This window comes from Amblyomma americanum, chromosome 2, assembly GCF_052857255.1.
Source record: "Amblyomma americanum isolate KBUSLIRL-KWMA chromosome 2, ASM5285725v1, whole genome shotgun sequence".
NCBI lineage: Eukaryota > Metazoa > Arthropoda > Arachnida > Ixodida > Ixodidae > Amblyomma > Amblyomma americanum.
The window spans coordinates 217,554,168-217,572,691 of NC_135498.1; the positions used below are offsets into that span (position 1 = coordinate 217,554,168).

An 18,524-nucleotide genomic window follows, 5' to 3' on the forward strand; every position below is an offset into this window, starting at 1 on the left:
TGTCGCGGCTCCAGTGACATATGCCGATGTCGTAGCAAGACCGCAGCCGCCAATCTATAGTGCGCCTCCGGCGCATTTGCGAGGGCCAGTGGCTTACCGACGACCTACTCCAAGGGTCAGCGATTCCTGGCGCACAACGGACAATCGGCCGATTTGCTTCTTTTGTGGTCTCCCAGGTCATGTAGCTCGGCATTGCCGCCGTCGTCTCCCGGACGCGGAAATTCCTCCCCAAGCTCCTGGGTACTGGCCCCCACCGAGTCAGTACTCTGTACCAGCTGCGTCGCCGCAAAGTCGTACTTCCTCGCCGGACCGTTCTACCCTCTCCAGCCGCCGGCCCTCTTCTCCACGACGCCGGTCTATTTCGCCTATGCGACGTCGCCCCACCGCTAACCAGGAGGAAAACTAGGCGCCGCAGTTCCTGAGGCGAGAACTGCGTCCACAACGAACTTCGAAAGGCCTCATCCGTCAGCCGCTAACCTCATTGAAATTTCCGTCGACGGCGTTTCTGTCATGGCGCTTGTCGACACTGGTGCTGCCGTTTCCGTCATGGACGCAAAGCTGTGTAGTTCTTTAAGAAAAGTAAGGACGCCAATTGCTGGACTCTCACTGCGCACCGCCAGCGCTCAGAACATCCAGCCGTCAGCAGCGTGTACCGCTCGCGTTGTAATCCAGGGGACCATTTATGCCGTCGAATTCGTCGTACTGCCCTGCTGTTCTCATGCTGTTATCCTGGGCTGGGATTTCCTATCGCGCCATGCTGCTATCATCGATTGTGCTCGAGCTGAAGTCGAGTTCTCTCACCTGCCCGAAGCTGTCTTGGACACTGCCCCTCCTGGTGCCTGTGTTAAGGTCCTAGTTGCCGAAAACATTGACCTGCCTCCCTGCTCTTCAGTCCTCGTACCCCTCTCTTGCGGCCCTCTTCGCGACGACACTGTCCTCTTCACTCCGTCCCCTATCTTTCTGCACCGCAAGTGTCTGCCTCTGCCATACGCTGTACTGACTATATCCGCTGGCCTCTCCGTACTGTTCGTGTCTAACCCATTCTCGTTCCCCAACGCCTTGCGCCTAGGTGAATGTCTCGGCACGGTACAACCATTCGCGTCTCTGCTCATCCGCGAAGAGACGGACGACGCGCCGCACCTCTCCATGGCCGCACTCAGCCCACCTACTGCTGCGCCCGATCCCTCCTCAACCGAAGCATTCCTTCGCTCCATCGACGACAACCTTCCAGCGCCGCAAAGGGCACAGCTTCTCACTTTACTTAATCAGTTTCGCTCATCATTTGACTCACATCAAAGTTCCTTGGGCCAAACTTCCACTGTCACCCATGCCATCGACACAGGTGACCACGCACCGCTGCGACAACGTCCCTATCGTGTGTCTGTCGCCGAGCGCCAAGTTATTGAAGACCAAGTCGACAAGATGCTCCAGAGCGGCGTCATTCAGCCCTCAAGCAGCCCATGGGCGTCGCCTGTGGTGCTCGTCAAAAAGAAGGATGGCTCCATACGCTTCTGTGTAGATTACCGCCGCCTTAATAAGATTACGCGCAAAGATGTCTATCCCCTCCCGCGCATAGACGACGCTCTGGACTCTTTGCAAGGGGCCGAACTCTTTTCATCTCTTGATTTGCGTTCCGGGTACTGGCAAGTTCCTATGAAAGAAGCCGATCGCCCCCAAAACCGCCTTTGTGACACCGGATGGCTTGTATGAATTTACGGTGATGCCCTTCGGGCTTTGTAACGCCCCCGCGACTTTTGAGAGGATGATGGACACCATTTTGCGCGGACTTAAGTGGAAGACATGCCTTTGCTACCTCGACGACATTGTGGTCTTTTCCCCGGACTTTGACACCCACCTCTCCCGTTTGAAGCACGTCTTGACCTGCCTCTCTGACGCCGGCCTGCAGCTGAACTTAAAAAAATGCCGTTTTGCCGCTCGTCAATTAACCATCTTAGGTCATGTTGTCTCTAAGCAGGGCGTCAGTCCCGACCCAGCGAAACTTCGTGCTGTGGTTGACTTTCCCAAACCTACCTCCATCAAAGACCTGCGCAGCTTCCTGGGTTTGTGCTCATATTTCCGCCGGTTTATTCGCAGCTTTGCGTCCATTGCTGCGCCTTTGACTCAACTGCTGTCTGGAAGTGCGGATTTATCACTGTGGTCTCCAGCGTGCGACGACGCATACACCACCTTGCGCCGTCTCCTCACGGCGCCGCCCATTCTGCGCCATTTCGACTCGGCCGCTCCTACCGAAGTTCACACGGACGCCAGCGGTGTTGGCCTCGGCGCTGTCCTCGCCCAACGAAAACCTGGCTTTGACGAATACGTCGTTGCTTATGCTAGCCGCACACTCACACCAGCAGAACGCAACTACTCCGTAACTGAAAAAAGAGTGTTTGGCGATTGTATGGGCCCTCGCGAAGTTTCGACCGTACATTTATGGGCGCCCTTTTGACGTTGTGACCGACCACCATGCGCTCTGTTGGCTTTGCAACCTGAAAGACCCCTCCGGCCGCCTCGCTAGGTGGGCCCTTCGCTTGCAAGAATATGATATCCGCGTCGTGTATCGCACCGGCCGCAAGCATCAAGACGCCGATGCACTGTCACGCTGCCCCCTTCCAGCCGAGATCGCCAGCCTTTCCACCTCCGACGCTTCTCTGCCCTTGCTTCGCCTCAGCGACATGCCTTCAGCGCAACGCATGGATCCCTGGATCGCTTCCCTTCTCGACTTTCTCGCCAACCCGACGGCTGCCTCACCGTCACGTGCGCTCCGCCGCCAAGCTGCCCATTTTGCGATCCGTGACACCCTACTTTATCGCCGTAACTACAACTCCGAAGGTCGCAAGTGGCTGCTCGTTATTCCACGTCACTTACGCTCGGAGATATGCGCATGCTTCCATGGTGCCCCCCACAGCGGTCACGCGGGCGTTTTCAAGACCTACACCCGCATACGGCTGCGCTACTACTGGCGCGGAATGTACACCTTTATCATGAAGTACGTGCGCGCATGCATTCCCTGCCAACGTCGCAAGACACCTCCCCATCGTTCTGCTGCTGAGCTGCAGCCGTTACCATGCCCTCCACGCCCGTTCGACCGCGTTGGCATTGATTTATACGGTCCGCTTCCATACACTGCAGACGGCAACCGTTGGGCTATAGTAGCGGTGGATCACCTTACACGATATGCCGAAACTGCTGCCCTTCCGGCTGCCACAGCGACGGACGTCGCCTCCTTCATTTTGCACCGATTCATCCTTCGCCACGGTGCACCTCATGAACTGCTCAGTGACCGAGGCCGCGTGTTCTTATCTGAGGTGGTGAAGGCGCTTCTCAAAGAGTGCAACACGATTCACCGAACTACCACCGCCTATCATCCGCAGACCAATGGCCTCACTGAGCGATTTAACCGCACACTCGGAGACATGCTCTCCAAGTACGTCGCTTCTGACCACACGAATTGGGATCTCGTCCTTCCGTACGTTACTTATGCGTACAATACCGCTACGCAGTCTACCACCAGATTCTCTCCTTTCTTCCTACTTTACGGCCGCCAACCCTCTGCTACTATCGACACTATCCTCCCTTACCGCCCTGATGAATCCGAATATCGGCCTGTTTCCGACGCCGCGCAACACGCCGAAGCCTGCCACCAAATTGCCCGGTCACTCACCACTGACACCCAGCATCGCCAGCGCTCCCGCCTCGACCAAGACCAAACCCCACCGAACTACACTTCTGGTGCACTTGTGTGGCTCTGGATCCCTTCAGGAACTCCCGGTCTCTCCTCAAAATTTCTTGCGAAGTACCATGGTCCCTACCGTGTGCTGGAGCGCACCTCTCCGGTTAATTATATCGTGGAACCCCTCACGCCGTCTCCTGATCTCCGCCGCCGAGGACGGGAGACCGTTCATGTCCAGCGCCTCAAGCCCTACTACGACCCCGCCGTCTTGCCATCATCCTAAGTCGCCAGGATGGCTCCTCTTGTCCCCGGGGTGATTGTAAGGCTAAAGAAGAAGATGCGTCTGATGATTTGAAAAGACGAAGACGACGTGACAGTGTTCTCGAGAGTTTTTGCCAGCGCTACGCTTGTGTGTCTTTTGCCGATCTGATCCCAGACTGCTGCCGTTGCCGTTCCCGTCGCCCCAGTACCTCGTAACAAACCCCCCGTTACACTTGACAAGTTTTTCTATGAACTTTTAAAGGTTGGCTCAGCATATGAAGAGCTTTGGAGGGTTGTAAAACTGCTGCTTACACTTAGTCATGGCCAAGCAAGTGTAGAGAGAGGATTCAGTGTGAATCGCCAGGTTTCAGTAGAGAACATGAAAGAAGTATCTCACATTTCACAGCGGATTATCTGTGATGCTGTACACGTAGCAGGTGGAATTTTCAATGTGCCCATCACAAAGGAATTGAGAGCATCTGTGGCTTCTGCGAGGATCCATTACCGTGCCTTTTTGGAAACACAGAAAAAGCAGGAGCGTGAAGATGCGAAACAGCGGAAGAAACGCTGCATTGATGAAGAGATTGAAACTCTCAGAAGGAAGAAAAAGAAACTAGAAGCCGCAGTTGCAGAATTGACAGCATCAGCAGACTCATATGCAGAAAAAGCAGAGGTAACCAGTGACCTGACTTGCATCATGAAGTCAAACAGCCTAAGGAAGACTGCCAAGAGCAAGCAGCAGGAGATCTTGGACATCGACGTAAAAATTCAGGAGAAGCAAAGTGAGGCCACCTAAGGACTGAGTGAGTGTTTGCTAGGCTGATCTTCTTTAGTGAATAAATGTTTGCATCATCTAACACACTGAAAGTGGTCATCCGTGTAACACACAATAATGAGAAGTGGTCAAAAAGGAAATATAGCTGGAGCCATCGTTTTATCTGAAGACAAGTTTCTTTGTTAAAACGCTGGCTCCAGCGACAATCCCCTTTTTCAGTGAATTCTCATCATTTCACGCCTCTGTCTACCCCTGTACATCTGTCATATTTGGATTTCTAACAGGGAATGTGGTCCTTGAAAATCCACGCACAGGGCCTTGAAAGTCCTTGAAAACCCTTGAATTTTTGTCATATACACCAGCATGAACCCTGCTTGAAAATATAACTATAAGAATCCAAGCATACGACGATAAGAATAAAAAAGTAATAAATAGTGCATATGCTTTTAATTAGGGACACCAAAATGAGCTGTAAAAGCATTTTTGAACAAGGTTTATCTCTAATAGATACAAGAGCGTCGGGAAGGTGATTCCACTCTTTTATCGAACGCGGGAGGAATGAATTGTGAAAGGCATATTTCAGTTCATTTCAATTCATTTCACAATTCACGGGAAATGTCCAGTTCCAGTAGCAGACACCCTTTAATTAAGTAAGCGTGCTATGTGTTTCATTTCGGGCAAGAGCCCCATTGTTTCAACTGGACACAAAAAAAAAAGGTGCCCACCTGTGTGATATCTTCCTTTGTCAGAAGGCCTGGGCCATGCTGCTAGGAGAAATGCCATGGTCAGCACCTGTCAGTTGCTGCAAGGGTGGGCATTTGTTTTTTCTGTAGCCATGGGTGGCCACTGAAAGCAAAGCATTGTCCTGATGAGCATTTTTTCACTTTATATCATCTTTGACAGTTTCACAATGGGCAAACAACAAAAATATGCTAATTAGCAGCCTGACGAAGGTTGCTGCTCTCTCTATTTTTGGCACATTGCAGTGGCATTAACATAAAGCTTTTCAGCTGAAAACAAACGATAGGTGTCTGTAGCAAAAGAGCACAAATGATCACTTATACACATGCTGTAGAATCTCTCATTGGACACAATCATGCATACTAGTTTAGCGTATGCGTACAAGGGGACACATTACAGTAAAAGCTCATTAATTCTACCCCTGTTAATTCAGAAATCCGGATAATTGGCTCGGTCCTGGCCAGTGCCCTTGTAAGTCTATGGCATCAGACACTCTCTAATTTGGATGCTACGGGGCCCTCATTGGTTAATTCGAACAAACTCCCGTAGGGAGGCCTTGTCCAGATATGACCCGCTTGGCAAGGGATCGTCGTAACAGCCCTACCCAAAACCCAACTGCCATGTTGTAGTGTCACTCCCGTAGCTCTGACATGTGCAGCCATAGTGACGAACAAGTTGCCTCGTCTCCAAGAACATTCTGGCCGCTTAGTTTCGGTTTCACTTTTCTGAGCTTCGCACCAGCCTGCAGTGAGCAGCTTGACTAGCCTGCATGAGCCAGCCAACCTAACCCAGCTGAGCACCGCTGGGCCATTTCCTTCGCTTCTGTCTGCACCAAAACTGCAAGCTCATTGTGTGCAGTGAAGCCTCCTCAGCAGTTCCGCTTATGACTAGTGTGACGCATGTGGGATGATTTTAGAGCAGTTCTGCTTTGATAGTCCTAATAGTATGCACGCAGTAAAGCATTGATGGAAACATGAAAAAGTGCCATTGCCACGCTGTTTCATCTAAAAATCAAGCAACGGAGCAGTTCTGCTTTGATAGTCCTAATAGTATGCATGCAGTAAAGCATTGATGGAAACATGAAAAAGTGCCATTGCCACGCTGTTTCATCTAAAAATCAGGCAACGGGATAAATTTTTCATAATGCGAGCCGTCCTTGATAATTTTTCGGGGTCATTTGATAGTTCAAACTTTCGAACAGTCCATACATTTTTTTGATCCCTTGAAGTTCAAACTACCGTATTTACACAATTTTAAGTCTACCTATTTTTCAAATTTTGAAAATCCGAAGGGGGTGGCGGGGGGGGGGGGGGTCGACTTAAAATCGAAACCAAAGTTTCGGACCATTAAATAAGGGCGGGACAAACAAGGTATCAGGCATGCTGCAGCGTGGTGGCATTTTTGCTGCGTGGCTCCGTCACATTGCTCTTGGTGCTGGCCTTGAGCAGCTGCTAAGTCAACACGCAAAACCGGCATCCCCACCCCGCGCGAGGCGGCCTATGGTGGCTGTTGATAAGCAGCAAACCGCACCAGCGCACTCCCCACACGTGGCTGCATCTGCTGATAAGCGGCGGCAGCCGATAACGTATTCGCATTCTACTCTTAATAGGCGTCATTCAAGTTTTTTTTTGTTGTTGTTTGCTTTCAACCGTGCACTCGGCGCTTGAGGGAGCATTGATAGTTGATGGAAGGGCCGCTGTTCCAATTGCGGCAGCACCCCCACTCGGAACCGCAGCTGCGCCGCGAAGTGTCGGTAGCCAATGGAAGAGCCGATGCAGCTCACACGTAGTTTCTCTTTGGCTCTGATGCATTTGACTATGTACTGCCGGCCGTGCTTCAAAAGTCTTTAATGTAGTGCTCCGTCATTTGTCATTTGTGCTCCGGATCCGGTAAGCGACCAGCGCTCGGTCACGACTACATTCAAAGTGTCTGTCATTCTTTACGCCGAAAAAACGAACTGCGCACCGGGCTGCAAGTTCGATGTTCACAACGGGTGATACATGTGTGGCAGCGGCAGTGAGGAAAAATTTTCAGCTCTTCCAGTCGACGTCGGGATGTGGCTGTTTGGAAAGTGCGGGATTTCCCTGCACGACAATGTTAGAACGACGAGCTGTGGGACCGTAGCAGCGATCACGACGGCAGAGCTAGTGAGGACGATGGCGCAAGTGTGGACGAGTAGTCTAGTGACTAATACATTTTCGTTTTGGAATGTGCCCACGAGCACTCCCGCACGTGGGAGCCGATAGCGGCTGGCGATAAGCGGAGGCCGCAGGACAGTGCTATCATGTTCTATTATTAAAAGCCAAGCGTAAACGACCTCCAAGTTTTTTGTTTTTTTTCAGGAATGTGATGTGGGGGGGGGTCAACTTACTATCGTGTAAATATGGTAACACGCCTTCACTGTAGTTCTCACACCCCACAGATACATCAGTACTGCATGTTGGTCGACTCCCCCGATTTCCAGTGGCCCCTTTGGTAGAAACTCGAGCGTATCAGAGAGTGTGACAAAGCTTCCTTCAACTATTTTCCTTTTCATAGATTCCTCTTTTTGAAAATGTTTTTTGTGCCGTTCAACCTTTTTTGTGTGCTAGAAGTATTCAGAATATTAATTTCAAAATTATTCGAATAAAGTTGCTGTTATTTTTTAATTTGCTTCGAACAAAAAAATCCATTACAGTCGACGACCGAAAATTCGGACGCCTGATTTTTCGGACATGCTTGATTATTCGGACTTTTTCGTGGCACAGCGACATGGCCCATAGAGCCAATGTATAAGAGCACCTAAAATTTCGGACGCACCGCAACTGACTGCTCGATTTTTCGGACCTCATTCGCACTCGCCGCCAAGTGGCGTGTTCGCTTTCCCGTTTAGACTTTGTCCCAACCCGTGCGTTCATCGGCGACATGCCGAGGGCAGCGCAGCCAGGCCGAGCTTGTGAAAGCGGTCGCCGCCCGTCGTCTGTGCACGTGTCGCGCGGCGAAATTTAGTCATTAGGAGCTGTAGAATATGTGCAACACAACTTACCTCTTCCTCCAGCTTAATGGCAATAAGTTTGTGATTTTTTCAATGAAATTTGATTTTCCGGACTGCTGGATTTTTCGGTCATTTTTGCTGTCCCTAGAGGGTCCGAAAAATCGGTCGTCAGCTGTATTTGCGCACCCCTAATTTGCAAGCACCCAAAAATTTATGCTGATAAAGAAATGCTTTATGCACTGTGGTACACTTGAGTTTATTTGCTCCCACTGCCTTCACTGTGCGAGGTAGGCATTTTCTATGCTTATTTTTATACTTCAGAAAAACTATGCCGATTGTTTAGCCAGGTCCTCTTGGGTTGTATTTCATGCTGTTATGCATGCAGGGTCTCTGAGGGTGAACAAATGCTTGTCCTTGCACCTTGGCAGTGACTCATTTAATTCTATCGCAGCACATATGCATCCTTGAGAGGTGCAGGAAGAGCAATATGTCCACAGTTTCATCAATGGTAGCCAGCTCGCAAACAATACGTGTAATACTGTTGGAGAACATGAAACAATGAAATGGCTAGCTTACTGTACAGGATTCCATCAGTTCCATGGAGTCTTCACTGTTGATGTTTTCAAGATTAAAAGCAGGCCACCTTGAAAAGACCCAAGCTTGGGCCTACAAAGTGGCAAGCTTTAGATTGGCCTAACAGCATGCTCTTCATTTTGATGAGCCAAAAATTATACCTTGGAAATTGTTCCATTCAGTGTCATTCAAGTGGTTCAGTAAAACTGGAAAAACAATTTGTGGGCTGCGGTAAGCGAAATTAGCACCCTGTATGACATTAATAGTGCAACCGCTGTGACGGCCTACCCCATCCCCATTAGTGCACCCAATGCGAGCAGATGCAGCCGTTAATGCCATACATACCTTGAAAACACCACATGTTATTGTGAATTGCAGCCTACTGCAGTACATTTAAAATCTGCAAAATTGCCATGGCATCATAAAAAAATATATAAACCTGCGTAGTCACTAGAGATCAGTATTCAGTACGTATCCTGAAACAAATATTGCACAAAAGTTTTTGGCAGTGCCTACTCAACTAAGCACTGAACACTGAAGCAGCTGTAAAACAAAAGTATTCTTAAAGCTTTCGAACCAGTGTGCATTTTATTTACTATAAACAGTGAGAAACTCCTATCTAGTGAAATGCTCTGAGTTTACTTTTTATACCTCTCAACCAGCCCCAAGGAGTCATTCTTAAGAGCCTTGGGGTAATATGATCCAGGGAATATTGTCAGCACATGTTGCGTGGTGTGTTGCGTCGCTTGGCATTTCCAACAAATACTTGCTCCTTATTTGCTATCATCCACTGGCTGCCTTCTGGTCTGTGCAGTTAGTCAACAACTTGTTACTCTCATCATCTTGTTATTCCTCATCAATCAGGATCTAGCTGGCAATGTAGAAGAGCTTTACAGTATTAACGAGAGCATGGCAGCTATCATAATTAGGCTCAATAGGAGGTACAAGCTGAAGGTGGTGCAGGCCTTCATGACTACATCCAGCCATAATGACCCAGTCTATGAATGACGTAGTATCAGCAATGAACAAAGTAAAATCACAGTACACTTTACTGATGGGCGACTTCAAGGCTGGCGACCAGGGGGTAGGCGACTATGGGATAGGTTCTAGGAATAGCAGGGAAGAGTTATTAGTAGAGTTCACAGATAGAAATAATTTACGGCTCCTGAATACCTTTTTGGAGAGAATCGAGCATACTCTAAAGAACGGAGGTAGCCTAAAAGCGGTGAGGAAGAAACTAGGCATAGTTACAAACCTGATGTATGCATTAAGAGACAAGCAGGGAGATGTAAATAGTAATATGGATAAGATAGTTAATGTGGCCGAAGAGTTCTACACAAATCTGTACAGTAGCCAATGTAATCGGAGCGTTACTGAGGGAGACATTCGCACAGAGCAATGCGTCATCCCGCCAGTAACGAAAGAGGAAGTAAAGAGAGCCCTAGGAGCAATGCAAAGGGGAAAAGCAGCTGATAGGGATCAGGTAACAGCAGATCTGTTCAAGAAAGAAGGGGACATTGAGCTAGAAAAACTAGCCACCCTGTATACGCAATGCCTTATCACCTCGACCGTACTAGAAGCTTGGAAAAATGCTAACATTATCTAATTCATAATAATCGCGGTGCCAAGGATATGAAAAATAACAGCCCGGTCACTGTGCTGTAAGTTGCCTTCAAGGTATTTACTAAGGTAATCGCTAATAGAGGCAGGGCAACCTTTGACTTCAATCAACCAAATGATCAGGCAGGGTTTTGTAAAGGGTATTCCACAATAGACCATATTCGCACTATCATACAGGTGGTAGAGAAATGCCCAGAATATTACCAACCCCTATATGTAGCCTTTATTGATTACGAGAAAGCATTTGACTCAGTGGAAACCTCAGCAGTCATGCAGGCAGTGCAGAATCAGGATGTAAAAGACCCTTATGTGAAAATACTGGAAGATATCTATAGCAACTGCACAGCTACCATAGTCCTCTATAAAGTCAGCAATAAAATTCCAGTAAGGAGGGTGTCAAGCAAGGAGACTCGGATCTCACCAATGCTATTCACCGCCTGTTTACAGGAGGTATTCCGAGGCCTGAATTGGGAACAGTTGGGGATAAGTTAATGGAGAATACCTAAATAATCTGTGATTCGCTGATGACATTGCCTTGCTGATGATGATGATGATTGCTGTGAATGAAATGTACACTCGTCAAAAAAAAATGGTTTTAAAACATGACGTTTCGGGACCCCTACGGGTCCCTTGTTCACAATGACAATGGACGGAATGGGCCGCTTTTTATATGCGCACTTGACAGCGCAGTGAATGGGCGCAGTTATCCGGGAGATTACCCTTCGTCCTGTTAATAACGTTATCCATAGTCTGTATATAAAAAGATTCTAAAAGCAGTCTTAATAGAACGTCTGGCTGGGCAAGTTGGTAAATGTACATCTTTGGTTACAGGCGCGAAAACAGACACAACACAAGGCAGAAAGACTGGACGGAGTGCCACTCACAACTGATTTACTTGAAGGCAACACGCACAAATATGTACCATCTTACATGCAAGGAATACTATCATCTTCAAAGTTGATATGATAGCGAAGGAGTGAAAAAATTGTTCTCAGCCTTATACAAAGATATGGACGTGTCGTTGGTGCACATGCTTCCTTTCTTTGCAATAAAAAAAGCTTTGATTAATTCCCTGGCTTTTGTATCTTTGCTTTTTGAGAGAATTCACGCACCGGAAAAACATGGCTTACAAGAGCGTGACCAGCAGGACCTTATTTCCTTAGGCATATTTGGGCCTTCTTTATCTTGCTCAATGTTTCTTTCGTGCAGTCATGCAGGCACTACGGAGTCAGGATGTAGAAGACCCTTATGTGAAAACACTGGAAGGTATCTATATCAACTGCACAGCTACCATAGTCGTGATGGTAAAGGTTTCATTGTATCTAAGATTGTGGCATTTTCCCAGTCAATGGTGTGCTTTATTTCTTGAACATGCTCTGCCAGTGGTTTCGATGACGTGCGGCATTTGCTGACGTCGTTCTTGTGTTCTCTTAATCTTCTCTTAAAATCGCCTGACTCGCGAATGTATGATGCATCGCAGTTTTTGCTGGGGATTTTGTACACAACTCCGGGGTAACGTGGGCGCTCCAGACGACCTTGAACATGACAGAGCTGTTGTTTCAGCTTGCTGGACGGCACGTGCGCAATGCGCACTTCGTATTTTGCAAATATTTGTGCCAGAGCCTCAGTTGTTCCCTGGGCGTAAGGAATGCTCGCGCGCTTCTGTTTCTGATGAGTCGGGGCTCGGCAGATTGCAGAGAGCGGTGTTGTTCGTTTTGCAGCAGTTGTCGGGGATAGCTATTCTCGAGGTCGACGGGGACTTTTTTCTGCTCCGGACAGCGCAGACCGAGACTGGAGCAAAGGCGAGCTGCACAGTTATATAGGGTGGACGCGACGGAACGTTCGTGGCCAATGGGGTGGGCAGATTGAAAATCCAAGTCCCAGTATGTGTGGGTTTTTGGAAAACGGTAGTGGCAAAACCATAAGAAGTGTGAAGGATAACGACATCAAGGAAAGCAATCTCTTCGGAGACTTCTTCCATTGTGAATTGAACTGTAGGTTGAAAAGAATTTAGATGGTCCGGAAATCGTTTGGCGTCCGTGGGATGAATTGCACAGAAACAATCGTCCACATACCACAAGAAGAGCTTCGAACGAGTATGGAACGATTGGAGGGCCGAACTTTCAATAGATTCAAGCGCGAGATTAGTGCAGGTTATGGATATCGATGCACCCATAGCCGTGCCAAAGACTTCAATGCACATGGTAACTAGCGCTAAAGACAAGGACAGAAGGAAGAACGACGGACACCACGAATGCTAGATATCAACTGGTTTTATTCCAGACAGAGACATTCAATATATAGGCAAACATGTGCAACGGATCACACCCTAAAGCGCATGTGCAACGGCACCTTCTCGTTCAGGAAATGTAATTCTTTGGATTACAAAGATAACGTTGGGTTTCTTACGCACGACTGTCGTTCCAAGTGAATGAGGAATGCTTCCAGTATTTCGCGTTCCTTCTGGTCTGAACTTGCAAAAATGACCCTAGTCTGATTATAAATTCGGAGCACATTTATCCTTGCAACGTTTGCATTGTGCCGCCAAGTGTCCCACACCTGATAATGCCTCGACAGCCAGCTTGTGCTCCATTAGCAGAACATTGATACAACGGCCAGTTTGGCCGATGTAGCAATTCCCGCATGACAAGGGAATTCTGTACACCACGTTGGTCCTACAAGCCACATACGGCATTTGATGTTTTATCGGGCAATGGGGCTTCTTCTTTTTTGAGGTAACATCAACAGCTTTACACATTTTTCGTAGTTTATCGGGTGCAGTGTGCTCTACTCAGACCTTGCCTTTCTGCGCCACCTTCTTTAGGCGGTGTGTGAGCTGGTGGATATGAGGCAGTGCCACGCATCTAGCCCGTTCATGAGCTTGTAGCTCATTCGTCGTTGCCTGTTTCGCAAAGGCTGTCATTTTCAACAGGCCTTCAGCGACAGATGTCACGAGTTCCCTAGGGAAGCCTGCCTTCGTCATGCGATCTGCCTGCAGGTGCACAATCTCATTCACCTTGTGTGAGCAGGACCTGTCTAGGGCAGCACGAAGGCATATCTTAGCGATACCTCTTTTTAGTGATCTAGAATGGGCCGAATTAAAATTCAGAAGATCGATTTAGAATGGGTCGAATTAAAATTCAAAAGATCTTTTTAGACCTTGGCTGGTACATATAGCAAACTCGTGCGTCACTCAGAAAGAGCCAGACATCCAGGAACTGTAGGCTGCCATCTTTAGAAATCTCATGAGTGAAATTAAGACCATAGGCAGAACACTTAAAAACTTCCAAGGTGCGTTCAACTAATACATCCTTTCTATCATCCTGAATAGTTTTTGCAACTACCAAGAAGTCGTCGGCATATCTAAAGGTCTTTAAAATCTTGTCGTCTTCAAGGCACGCTTCAATGCGTGTGGCCAAACTGGCTAAAAACAATTCACTTAGTGCGGGGGCGACACAAGAACCGATGCACACACCGTCACGATGAACGTACATCCCGCCATCAAAATTTACAAATGTACTAGAAAGGTGAAACTCTAAAAGCATTTAAAAATGCCCCCGAAGAAATACCTGCATCGTTTTGAAAGTCCACAGTTCCTATAGATTCAATGCTCTCTTTCACTGTCATTAAATTTTCACTGTGAGCGATAGAATAAAACATGTTTTCGATGGCAGTCGAAAAAGCAAAGTTAGCCCCAGAAGACAGCTCCTCTTTCGAGAGAAAATCAATTACATCTTTGCACTTGGCCACTCTGAACGGATCATTAACAGGAAGGAGCTTCAACCGCTTTTGGATAAACTGGGAAAGGAGGCCCTGCCAAGAGCCTCCTTCTGTGACAATCGCACAGGCTTGTGTGTTTTAGCTGAAAAGAATACTATCAAGACATTCTTGTCAGCACCTCCAGCACTAGTTACCAAGTGCATTGAATCTAAGAAGCGTAAAGGACTGGGCAAGTTCGTCAGACATGCTTAACGGAATAATGGCGCAGATCAAGTGACAGGACAGCAGGTGTGTTTGTGTGTTTGTACTCTCCTGCTGTCCTGTCACTTGATCTGCGCCATTATTCCGTTAAGCATTGAATCTAAAGATCACCAACTAGCCCAGTTGTCCGCTTTAAATGCCAAAGACTTGCCTGTAGTATTTGTTGTTGAAAATGAAATATGTGTTCTGCAGACAGAATTTCAGCAGGTGGCACAGATCAGCTGTTTCAAAAGGCGTCCGGGATGACAGTGATGCATCTTCTTCCAGTACCCTCTCGCAGCATGCAAATGAAACAATGAAACCTTTATCGTCACGACTGGTTTTAGACTCTTTTTATATACAGACTACGGATAACGTTATTAACAGGACGAAGGGTAATCTCCCGGATAACTGCGCCCATTCACTGCGCTGTCAAGTGCGCATATAAGAAGCGGCCCATTCCGTCCATCGTCATTGTGAACAAGGGACCCATAGGGGTCCCGAAACGTCATGTTTTAAAACCATTTTTTTTTTCTTTGGTGAGTGTACGTTTCATTCACAATGGTTCCCCCTCGCCAGACAGGATTCTGTCGAACTTTGACTATGATGATTGTTACTTTAAGGCACCTCTCTCCTTACTCACGCCACAGTCCAAAACTCAGTCAGCTGTTGACAACAGCGAGCAGCGATCTAGAAAGAACAGTTGAAAACCTAACACAGTTCACGATCATTTACCTCGCTGTAGCTCCGCCATTACTGTCAAGGTCGCATTGTGTTAAGAGATTGTATGGAAAAGCCACAAGTAAATTTTTCATGCTTGCCTGAATTCTGCAGCCTCTCATTTTCACTTGTGCCCTTTTCCACATGGCACTTGCAAATTCCATGTTATGCTGGCGGGGTTTTTTGAACCAATTTTTCCATCCATTCTGGCTGCAGTAGCAACCTTGCCTACACAGTAAGTGCAGCAATGGCCTCTAGGCAGTGCTAGCGGTTGCTGAAGAAACTCCAGCACGAATTTTGTATAGAAATGTCCGGAAAGGCCAGCATTAGTGGATGGCCCGGGGCAATGGCAAACAAATTGTCCAGCGCCCTGATCAGAAGCCATTCACACTTTTTCATCCTCTGCCCAGCTGAGTAGACATGCAGGGAGAATGTGGCTGAACAACCAGTTTAGGGCTGAGGTCACTGAGATGGGGCAGTAGCTCTCTAACAGATGTTTGTTGCCCCCCCCCCATTTGTTAAGATCAGGCAAATATGAACAACCTTCATCTTTCCAGGGCCTGGTCTCTTTGCAGGACACTGTTCATCCACTCATTATTGCAATACTCCCATAATTTTTCCACCAATGACCGGTATATAAGAAGGGAGTTGATTTTTCACTGCTGTTTTTTTTTTTTTAAGTTAGACCTATATTCCAGTTTTTAAGCTATTTCTTTTCTGTGGATGTCGAAGATTAATTTTATTCCGTGCTGCATGTAGATGTGTTCAAATTCGTATATGAGTGTATTGAATCGAATCAGGTTATTGTTTTAATGGGGCGATCAGCTGGATAAGTGTGAATCTTTTTGTCTCAACTTGAATTCTGCCACAAGTCCACTGTAGGTTGTGTTGAAAACTCTGGTGTTTCCGCTCAGCACCCCATAGCTTCGAATCAACCTAGTGACTACATGTAGGGTGCCGCTTTTATGCTCAGTATCTCTAAAAATTTATTGTACAAAAGTTTGCACCTGCTGGCCTAGGTTTAAGGCGGTGTAAACTTTTCTGGTGCAAGGGTTGTGTCGTATGTGTTCAGTTTTGTGCGTTGTGTGCTTCGAGAAAGATCCGCTAATCTCCTTTGTATGCCATTTTTGAAATTCAACCCATCGACTACATCGTAATTCTGAAAAAAATAATAATAATTTTTGCATATTGCCATAAGGAAACCACTGCACATGATGATAGATATGATTTTAAAGCTGATGTCAAATGTCTGAAGCTTTGCCACATGTAACAGGTAGCGAATTTGCCTGAGGATATAACATTGTAGAACGGCTCAAAAGTCAGTGTTAAGGAAAATATTTTCACTAATAAAAAGATAATTCTGAATTGTGAAGTGAAATAAATAATTTATATAAGAATATTTTAATTTTCTCAAATTTCAGAAATTTCGGCATGTATGGGCAGTAAAAATTAGTGCAGCGTAAAGATGTTTACCAATTAAGAAAGACAGGACAACACACTTTCTGTCTTTGTCTGGTTTATCGTGTTGTCCTGTCTTACTTACTTGTGAACGTCTTTGTTTTACCCAAGAGAATGAAGCATCAACTAGCCAAGCAATAAGTTGTACATGGGTTAACTGAGGCAGTGCAAGCTGGCGCTTCGAATTCACCAGTAAAATTTACAGTGCAAATTATGGACCACAGAAATTGTACGAATTGTCCAGGATTTTGAATGAACTCGGTTGAGTTATGAGAGATTTGGTTCAAAATTTTAAATACATGTTTCTGCCTAGCCCTCCTCTTAGCATCAGGAAGGGCAGAGCAGTGTTGCTGATGATGTGAGCCAGCTCAGCCAAGTGTAGTCAGTGGATCAGAGCCTTGACGTTGTGTGGCTGCCAGGGATCCTTGGGACGCAAGAGGAGAAGAGCTCAATCCAGACCAGCGTCTTCAATGTCATTGAGGTACGGGGCTCTTGCCTTACTTTGTCAAGTGTTAAAAAAGCAAGGACAGTCTAGTACTGCGGTACTGCATCCTCTCGTGCATTGCTGCGTGTATGTACAGAGCCAAACTTTTGCGGGGTCTAGGGTAGTGCCCATTCCCATCAGAATGCATGGAGCTTGGTGTTTAATTATTCATTCTTATGCAGATTGGTTGTGCTAAAGAAAATTTCAACTGCACCCTGTTTACCCAGCTCGCTTGCACTGATGGTGAGCGGCAGGTAGCATCCAGCTTGCAGGAGCAGTGCTGCTTAAATGGCAGGAAGGTGCACCGTTTTGTTTTCGTTGATCTTCATGTGCCGCCTCCAACTGGCGGCTTTGCTACTGTGCGTTCTGAGCTGCGCACATACTGCAGTACCACCCCATCCCATCTTCCTGCTTTGGCTGCCGTGGACATTGGCGTGCATCCACTTATATTTCAAGCAAACCTTTTTTTAGTCCCCTTTTGGGGCTCGCATGGTATTCTCAGTGATATATGGTAATTGTGCCTTTAGCAGATGATGGAAAACTGCATCAAAACCAAGGGGCAGCTTTTTGTGGTATTTTTTTCACCGTGAGGGGCAGGGAAAATTCGGGGAGGGCCGTTAACCTTCCCCTTAAGGTGGCCAGACAGCTGGCGCAGCTGAAGAGCAATGGTGAATTGTTCATTGCTCCCTCCCCCATGGAGGGAATAAATGTGATGCAGCTAGGCTTCTGCATCATACTCCATGCTAGTGTTTTTGAAGGCACTGGTAGTGGGATTAATAAGTGCACTCATGAAAGGGAGGGGGCCACACAGGCTGCTCCACTTGCAGTTCAGTGCTGTCACGTCAGCACGAGTTCGTTTTACTCAGAATTTCCACAGGAATATAAGCAGCATACAGCTCTACCCCATATATATATATATATATATATATATATATATATATATATATATATATATATATATATATATATATATATATATATATATATATATATATATATATATATATATATATATATATATATATATATATATATATATATATATATATATATATATATATATATATATATATATATATATATATATATATATATATATATATATATATATATATATATATACAGTTGCTATATATAGCAACTGCACAGCTACTGTAGTCCTCCATAAAGTCAGCAATAAAATTCCAATAAGGAAGGGCATCAGGCAAGGAGACATGATCTCGCCAATGCTGTTCACCGCATGTTTACAGGAGGTATTCCGAGGCCTGAATTGGGAACAGTT

At 46.7% G+C, this 18,524-nt stretch overlaps 2 protein-coding genes across 3 annotated transcripts in view; both read left to right on the forward strand.

Annotated features, from left to right (window-relative positions):
- Window positions 1-18,524, forward strand: part of gry (trafficking protein particle complex subunit 11 gry) — a 374,318-nt gene that overhangs the window by 152,241 nt on the left and 203,553 nt on the right. For both annotated transcript variants that reach the window (XM_077655723.1, XM_077655724.1), the window contains exon 15: window positions 17,178-17,239. In XM_077655723.1, coding sequence (XP_077511849.1) covers window positions 17,178-17,239 — 62 coding nt within the window. The remainder of the gene's footprint in view (window positions 1-17,177; window positions 17,240-18,524) is intronic.
- On the forward strand, window positions 2,896-4,836 carry LOC144119423 (uncharacterized). Its single transcript, XM_077652044.1, has 2 exons — window positions 2,896-2,913; window positions 4,113-4,836. Exons 1-2 carry the CDS (start codon window positions 2,896-2,898, stop codon window positions 4,731-4,733), a joined length of 639 nt encoding a protein of 212 aa, XP_077508170.1. The 3' UTR covers window positions 4,734-4,836.